Genomic DNA, 9,065 nt, shown 5'->3' with positions numbered 1-9,065 from the left:
CTCCCTAGACATCAAAGCTTGTTAATGCTCTAGGGTTTGGAGGAGAAGACCTCGATCTACACTTCTACCAAGAGAAATTTGATTCACCCATTAATCCCTTGTGGATCTTGTTACTCTTGGGTGTTTGGGCACCCTAGACGAAAGAGGTCACCTCAGAGCCACATTCCATTGTGGTGAAGCTTCATGGTGGTGTTGGAAGCATCCAATTAAGTTTTGGAGAGAGCCCGACCTTGTATGTAAAGGTTCGGTCCCCACCTTCAAGGGCACCACTAGCGGAATCACGGCATATTGCATTGTGTGAGGGGTCAGGAGAATACGGTGGCCCTAGTGGCTTCTTAGGGAGCCTTGTGCCTCAACACCGCTCCAACGGAGACATACCCCCTCCCCCCCTCGAGGGAGGAAACTTCAATACCACATCCTGCCTCCATCGACTCCACTTGTGGTTACTTCTAGCCTTTACTTTGTGCAAGCTTACTTTGTGTTTGTATCTTATGCTTGCGTGTGTTGTTGTTGTTGAGCTCATCATATAGGTTGTCCACCTAGTTGCATATCTAGGCAACCTATTTTGTTGCTAACCCTAAATTGTTAAAAGAAGCTAAAAATTGTTAGTCGCCTATTCACCCCCCCCCCCTCTAGTCGACCATCCTTTCAGGCACGTTCCTTTGGCATACCCGGGTCTCACCATGACATCAATATGTTGCAGCGATCACCATTGTTTGCTAGACTAACTGGAAAAAAAGTTCCTCCTTGCCACTATGTTGTCAATGGACATGAGTACAACATGGCTACTATCTGGTTCACGGTATCTATCCTCCTCGGTCTACCTTTGTGAACAACATCTCTAACCTAGTTGATCAGAAAAAGTCTCACTTTGCCCAAAGACAAGAAGCATTTAGAAATGATGTTGAGATGGCTTTCGGAGTTCTGCAAGCACATTTTGCAGTTGTTCATGGACCTGCTAAACAATGGGATCCGGAGACCTTGTGGGAGGTGATGACATGTTATGTGATCATGCACAACATGATCATGGACGACGATGGTGAGGATGCTGCCGCGGGTCTTGAATTTGAAAACATGGGTGATCCTATCAAATTTCATGGCAAAAACCCAGTCACATTTGAAGAGTTTGTTCAAATGCATCAACAAATTCGGCATCGAGCAACTGAAAGAAGATCTAGTTAAGTATCCGCGGGTGGTCAAGGCGGACAACAATGTTAGAGTGTAATATTTTTATACTTTTTTAATTAAAAGTACCACTGTATTTGAACATTTCATCTATTTAGACTATATATATTGAACGTGCGGACTTCAAAAAAATTTGGGGTCGGATGTATGGGGCAACCTGACGAATGCCGGAACAAATTTATGGGTCAGCGTTGCAGATGCCCTAACATGTTAACTCTTTCATGAAAAGACTTAACGTATCAATACAGTTTCTTTGCTCAGTCACTAAAAGAAGAACTTGCATGGGAATGAAGAAACTAGCCGGGAGGCGTTCGTCGAAAGAAATCTATGTCGATACATCCACTTTTGTTAAGTGTCAAAAAGGTCTTATATTAAGTCACGGAGGGAGTATTATATTTTATAAAATCGAGTTCGGTAGTGGTTGAAAGAATACCGCACTCCGTGGAGTGACTAGCACCCCATTAGTCTGTAATAATAAGAAGAAATACGAAGGCAAGTCCAAGATTAACTCCCAAAGTAGGACAATATTGAAGTGATTAAGTGCCGCACGAGCGGAAGGAATATGCAAGGAGGAGATAATTTGGTCGTGTCAAATTCAGCGACAGTAGGTGGTACTCCACCGCCATTTGTTTATCACGCTGTCGTCTTCCTCTATCCCGTGTTTCAACTTTGACCGTAAATTTAACTACCAAGACTGATTGCGACGGGAGCAAAAATTATATCAGTGAATTCGTATTTAAAAGAAGTTTTCAATTATATAATTTTTTCTTCCGCCGCAGTTGGTCTCGTTGGTTAAATTTATGGTCAAAGTTGGACATCGGGAAGCGCGGGCGCACTATATTTTGGAATGGAGGGAGTATCAAAGTAGCAAACCTCTCAACTGTTATTAGTCCAACTGGGGCGGCACAGCATTTTCACTCAAAGGGCACCAACCACGTGTTGCTCACGCATAAATATAAAGTAATATATATTCTACCGTGCAAAAAAGAGAGATATTTAAGCACATTATTTGTGGGCCAAAAAGGATATGAGGGTCTTATTCAGAATGCAATGGATTTTGGGAAGAGGACATGCTATGAAGTTAAGCCATAGAGCACATAACTGCTACCCAGATCGGTTTGTGCGTCGACAAATTAATTTGTGTGGCGCCAAACAGCAAGGCACCGTCACTAGAGAGAGAGAGACCCTGAACTTACCGTAAGGGAGGAGGAGGATCCATCGAGTGACCTGTGTGCCTACATGTATCCATTAATTGGACGTTAATGGAATGTGGTGTACATGTTCTCCAGTACTACTGCTACTACTTTGCTCATGCAGCCTACGGACCATGGAGTAAACATTTACGCTGTAGGTGATCTTTTTTTTTTGAAACAAGGCAAAAGATTTGCCATTTCATTAAATAAGATCTTTTTCTTTCTTGTATGTAAAAGGAAGGCGTTGGTTGGACCATCATCCTCTTGTGAAGTGTACGCATGTTGGCGTATTGATTGTTGCAATGGTATACTGCAGGGCTCATGACCTGTGTGGGGGATGCAAGCAATTATTCAATTTCTACCAATCAGGATCATGGGATGCAGCAACAACTAGCCAGCTAATGATATAATACTACAACATTCCTAAAGCACTTAATTGTTTGAATTATTTATTATTCTGGGAAGAGAGAAACAGTGCATGAGGAACTGACTGAAAACATGTAAAATCAAATTCTTGTTATTAGAAGGGAAAAAATAAATAACAAAAATGGCATATTCATTCACATCTTCCCCAGACTAACATTGATGCAATGAAGCGCAATAAGTTCCAGCAAAAAAAAGAGAAGAAAAATAGCAATATGTCATGTGACAACAAAACAACCTATTGGAATCCAGTCAAACTGAACAGAAGAGAAAATGGGCCAGCCAAGTGGCCCCCTCGAAGGTCAAAGAAAGCCTATAGCAAGGTCCATGAAATCTCACAGGCAAAAGTTGTTGCCTGGAAAGATGGAACAGGCTCCTGTTGCCATCATTGTTGTCAACTTGTGACCTATTCACCTTTAACCAGTGCCTGGTCTACCAACAAAACAGGCCAACTGAAATCCAGGAAGGCATTTAGTGTGCACAAGCTGTGGAAGTGGTAGTAGGCAAGAGCATATAGCACCCAACATCTCTGCTTCTCCAATATTACCAACCAAACCACTGGAATAAGGGAATGGTGCGTCGCCATTTATGGCGGTTGGTACCCCCAGCTGAAATGCCGGCATTCATTTTCTGTTGTGCTCACCGATCCAAAATCATCATGCTTGTGGTCTAACAAAGCATTCAACCCAAATCCATAATGTTGCAGTTTATATGGAAATGCGAGCCTGTAGTACTGATCTAGCTATTAATCTGTAGTACTGATCTAGCGGAATAATCCTTCAGTATATATGTCTGCTCCATATATGCACACTAATGATCATAAGTAAACACGATGTACAACATGGCCAAACCTAGAAGAAATTCAACAACTATTTTTACACTAGAATACAACATGCGAAGGCAATTCTGCATTGACCGACTACATGGCTAGCTGCCAGGAGCTGCCCATGATCTGAAATCGCCCAACACAGCAGCTTCGCCGACTTCATGGAATGTATTGACGTACAGGTCAGGTTGCCCCTCTTTATTGGAAGCCTCAAGAACCAATTGATACGCGAGTTGGCTTCTCTTAAGGTGGATGACCAATATCTTGCTGCTCGTTGATGGGTGTGGAGACCACCATTGATTTTTGACACTCACGCGGTGCTTCTAGCCAATTGCTCAAATCTCTGAGCAATAACTTGCTGGTTTCCACTTGTATATACATTGAGCAAGGACACTACAGCAGAAGATAACATAACTTTCTGTGACACATTTGGGCTGAAACCATCCTCGTCATTTATGGTCTCGCTTGCCAGAGGCTGGTCCTCGGCACTATTGAATGCTGAGCATAAACCCTTCAGCCAGTCTTCCAGAAAGGATGCCTTCTGCTCAAAATGAAAGTGAATTAGATAGGGCAACAGAACAATATATCTGTTTTTCAGTTACAAAAAGTCGAAGTATTAAGCATTTAAGCCACATATTATGGGGTATTTCTTCAGTGCATGCATATTACACAGGGCTAGAGTAGAAACCTGCTCTTCTACATCTTAGGTGTACAAACAAGAGCAATATATTCACTAAAATAACAAAGTAATATAGATAAATATAAAAAGGACAAACCCAGTGCTAGAAGCTCCCACACAAGGTGGGGTCCGGGGAACGATTATACGAGACAAGCCTTAACCCTCCACAGTGCAATGCAGAGAGGCCGCGTCGAACCCAGGACCTCTTGGCACAAGTGGGGAGTACTTCACCACTGCCCCAGGCCTGTCCAAATATAGACAAATATAGTACCAAAATTTGTGCTATCGACGTAGCACATGAGTTCATTTCCAGGACTTCATGATAAATAGGAAACAGACACAAAAAGTCGCATCGTTAAGAACACTGCAGAGTTGGTTATGTTTTGATATTTCCATACATGACAGGGCCAAACACATGCTCATGAAACTGATGAATCCAGATTCTCAAAATATCAATCTGATCTGGCTGTTATTTGCCCCTGAACAACACTATGACAGATAAATACATCATATTAGTGAAAACACAACACACAGGCATGAGACGGTTACCTTGATAAGAAAATCTTTCAGGCTTTGGTCATTCTTCGGTGAAACAAAACCAAGCAAATGCAGAGCAGTAAACGTAAGCTGTAAAAAGGAGCCAAAGGTTCAACAATGCTGTGAAACATGTTTTGGAGAAAACAATATATATATATATATATATATATATATATATATATATATATATATATATATATATATAAGCATGAACAACATTGACCTGTTTCTCAAGGTTGTCCCGGTGTTTGAAATTTGAAGGCGATGATGAACTGTTCGAACTTAATGACTCAAGAACATGTGTGAGGCCTCTGACAACATCTGGAAAGGAGCTACCATAATCTACACATCCAGCAGCAGCATGAATTCAGTTGCAGAATGATACTACAGGCAAGACACGAACCTCCAAGAAATGAAATAGGCAGCACAGGATAATACAATCTAAATAATAATGACAGAAAGCTTTAATCCATTGGCAATTTGGCATGATATGGTATTAGCAAAATAAGCAAGATCAGAACTTAAACAAAGGCAGCAATTAAAGCATTCAGCGGACTAACCAAGCCTTGTGACTGGCACTGCTAAAGCAACAGCCGCATGCATCCTTATTTTATAATTGTTTGAGTCGCGGAGTAATAGTAGAAGTATGCTATAAACACTTGATGCCCTGTAATACAAAACACCTGAAAATCAGAACCACTAACATATGAAGCTGGAGAACTCAGTTACTCACAGAGGTACAATCATGGTACCAGGTGTGTAGATTTCTCATATAGTACTTCCAATTGACAAGGTTGACAATGGGGAGAAATAACTATTGCACAAATTTCTGACTGATTACTTCCTTAAAGATGAATATTTGAAAATAGAAGATGTGGGTGAAGGTTGTCTTTATTAGATTTAGAATATTATGAAATAGCCTCTTTAAACATTGGGCTTCACCTTCTGTAGGTGGAGAGCATATGCGTTTCATTCAAATGCTTCTGGAAGATAAAGAAAAAATGTGGTGCTTCTACAATGGGAATTCTAAAGCACATAAGATGCATAAAAGTTTCTGCAAAATTCAATAAAATACTGGAAGATGTTGCATGTGCAAATCATACCACTGCATCTCTGAAAGTCTCACGGTGTCATTCATGAATAAGTTACTAAGAGCATGACAAACATTCCACTGAACCTGTATGAATGACAAAAGACAAGTCAAATGGAAGCAGTTATTCATGTAAAACATCTCCACATTCAACAATCACATATAATAGAAAAATAGAAGGAAAAAAATCTTGAACTTGTATTCTTTGCTAACTGAGGTGTTCCTCATTAGAACAAAACAAGGGAAACATGTTTTTTTAGTCTCGCCTTGACACAATAAATTGTCTCAGAAACTAGGATGATGTTGAGTGAATAACAAGAGATTCAGCCCATGGATGTTTGTTTTAAGTACAAGTGCAGAACCATTTCTTGCAGTACCTTTACATTTCCAGTAGTCACAGAAGACATCAAAGCCTGTACCATTGTTTGAAGACAGACAGGATCTCCATAGAAAACTGAATTCCTGTGATGGAGGCCACAAAATTGTAAGCTGAAGAAACAAGTTAAGAAAAATTATGACTGATGCCTACAGAATATTAAAGGCTTTGTTGTTGTTGTTGATGATGATGATGCATGCAGAATATTACCAACCTTGAATCATCGACTGCATCACAATGATGATTGAATCTGATAAACCTTGACAGATATCCAAGGGCTCTAACGGCATTTGACTTTACCTGAACATAAATAAAAACAACAACACTGATACCATTAGATACAGAAATATACAGATACCTTCCTTTTCTTTTCAATTTACAACTGAATAATGTCTTGCTGTTCAATAGCCTAAAACAGGCATCTGGGCCAGTGAAAATGTAAAATAAAGAGAGAAAAAGACATCAGTTGACAAGACAAGCTTACTTTTTCGCCATCTTTGGTTAGGCGCAAAGCAATTTCAACCAGCAATGAAATTGTTGATTTATCAAGTAGATCTACAGTTGAAAAAATAGTAGAAAGATAAGCATGCCGTATCGTTATATATTATAGATTCTGTAACCAACTAACAATCAATATGCAATACATACCTGCAGTCGGATCTGTTTGTAGTTCCAATGCTCTGAAACGAATAGAAGAACAAAGATTGGCCAAAGCCCATGAGGCAGTGATACGGACCTAAACATTTAGATTGAGACAATGTTACACATAGAATACTTGATAAATTTTAGTACAACAAAAAAAAAACAATAACAGTGCACAAGCATTAAAGAGAGAGATACAAATATCATACTGGAGTTGATGAATTTTGTGTATTGAAATCAATGGCTTTTATGAACTCGCCAGGTAGGCTAGGACTGCAGAAGGAAAGAATGAGTTATGGACTATTGGTCATCATCATTCAAGTACCTTAAAATAAGCACTTGACTACTTGAGACTGCAGCGCAACCAAAGTCTGAAATTTTACCTCGACAATATTTGGGAGAAACATGAAACAATACCAATGGCTCGACATGCAGCCGACCTCACTGTAGCAACTGCATCACTCAATGCTGCATGAACCTACACAACAATAATTGTGATACTCACGAAATTTTAACAGGTTAGGGAAACATAATGAAACACAGAAATAATAAACTTACAGATGAGGAGGTCACATAATCTCTCTTGTTTACTGGTAGGGAGAAGAAAACATCAGAGGTCATGCCCGCGAAACATGTGAGTGATGCTGTCCTGACCTAGAAACAAACAGTTAATTTATTTAGTCCAGGAAAAACAGACACTCAAAAAACGGAATACTTTCAGCAATACATAAAAGCATTTCCATCAGGTTCATGGAGCACATACTCCCTAAATTTAATGGTGCTGTTGCAAGACAAAACTAATTTCTTACATACGGGACATAAAGTATCATCTGAAGATAACAACACAGCTAAGCATATCATGCTATATTTAGGACCAAGGATCATAAACGGCAACACAATACTCAAACATACATTAGTTAGCTGCTTTGACTAAAACGGCAGCAGGCATTCTGTTACTAATCTGCTAAATCATGTTTATAAGTTAGCATTAACACCATAGATTATTGAGAAATAAATGAAGCCTAACCACTAGTCGTTCCAGATTAATACGATAATACATGGACAACACGGGTTCTAGAGGTGGTAGATTACCATAGCAGAGGCATGTGATAATCCCCGAGGGAGATGAGTTTCTAACACCTCAGTCCAACGGTTGGTTCCAAGTGTAATGTCCAAAGAGCAGTTTTGTGATGGTCCAGGGGTTTCAATTTCAAAGTGAGGCGCAGATTTAATGCTTTTATTTACAGTGCAGTCTGAAATTTGCTGAATATCCAGCAATCTACACTCTTTGAGATCATCCGCACCCTTGAATCCAGATGAAACACGCAGACACTCATCAATTACCTGACAAACAAAATCACAACACATTAATAAATGATCAAAACTAAGTATGACCATGATGGTTAATTTTACATAATAAGGCAATTCTAAGCTAAGGACCACCACGGGAAAACAGACACTGGGATACTAGTATGGGGAGACACTGGATACAGCATTTTCCAAAAACAGCCATTCGGGGATACGGCAGGGTATATAAGTGTTTTAAAAATAAACGGCAAGTAATAAAGATTTAATGATAATTTTGAGATGAGAGCTTTTTTTATAGTACAGGATAATGTTGCCTCATTTCTATAGATGAAAGACTGTGAGCAGTCCACACAACCCTCCACTCAGAGCCCATATAAGGCCCAATTCCAGAAAACCCTACACTACACAGCTCCTCCAGCCCACACATTTCTGTGCTGTTTTCCTCCAGCCGCCTGAGAGCCGCAGAGAGGAGATGAAATGAATGCACCGCCGCCTTTACCTTCTTGCTCATCGGCAGCTTCAACCACTGCCTTCCAATCGGCCCAAATCCTCTCCCTTGCTGGCGGCTGCAGTCCACATCTTTCTCCCTGCCTGGAGCTTCTTCCTCATCAGCGTCCACCTTGCCATCTTCCTCTCCACCTGGATGTTCTTCTTTGCTAGCGACCATCGAGATGAGAGCTGAGTGGCGGCGCGGTTGCTGGAGGCTTGCTCCTGACTCCCCACCATGTCCACATCATATCTAGGCCGTATCCCGATTTATTTCCCCTTTTTTTCAGAAAAGATGGGATACATGTCTGTCCCAGTCC

At 40.4% G+C, this 9,065-nt stretch overlaps 1 protein-coding gene across 1 annotated transcript in view; it reads right to left on the bottom strand.

Moving 5' to 3' along the window:
- Positions 1-3,467: 3,467 nt before the first annotated feature.
- Positions 3,468-9,065, bottom strand: part of LOC119328514 (HEAT repeat-containing protein 6-like) — a 24,103-nt gene continuing 18,505 nt past the window's right edge. The window contains exons 16-28 of the mRNA XM_037601488.1: positions 8,044-8,295; positions 7,510-7,605; positions 7,335-7,429; positions 7,161-7,224; positions 6,958-7,045; positions 6,794-6,864; positions 6,524-6,609; positions 6,311-6,395; positions 5,947-6,020; positions 5,404-5,510; positions 5,067-5,185; positions 4,856-4,933; positions 3,468-4,168 (exon numbers count right to left, since the gene is read on the bottom strand). Coding sequence (XP_037457385.1) covers positions 3,938-4,168; positions 4,856-4,933; positions 5,067-5,185; positions 5,404-5,510; positions 5,947-6,020; positions 6,311-6,395; positions 6,524-6,609; positions 6,794-6,864; positions 6,958-7,045; positions 7,161-7,224; positions 7,335-7,429; positions 7,510-7,605; positions 8,044-8,295 — 1,446 coding nt within the window. The 3' untranslated portion in view covers positions 3,468-3,937. The remainder of the gene's footprint in view (positions 4,169-4,855; positions 4,934-5,066; positions 5,186-5,403; positions 5,511-5,946; positions 6,021-6,310; positions 6,396-6,523; positions 6,610-6,793; positions 6,865-6,957; positions 7,046-7,160; positions 7,225-7,334; positions 7,430-7,509; positions 7,606-8,043; positions 8,296-9,065) is intronic.

The sequence above is a fragment of the Triticum dicoccoides genome, chromosome 7A (genome assembly GCF_002162155.2).
Source record: "Triticum dicoccoides isolate Atlit2015 ecotype Zavitan chromosome 7A, WEW_v2.0, whole genome shotgun sequence".
Lineage (NCBI taxonomy): Eukaryota > Viridiplantae > Streptophyta > Magnoliopsida > Poales > Poaceae > Triticum > Triticum dicoccoides.
This window is presented reverse-complemented; position numbering and strand designations above follow the sequence as displayed.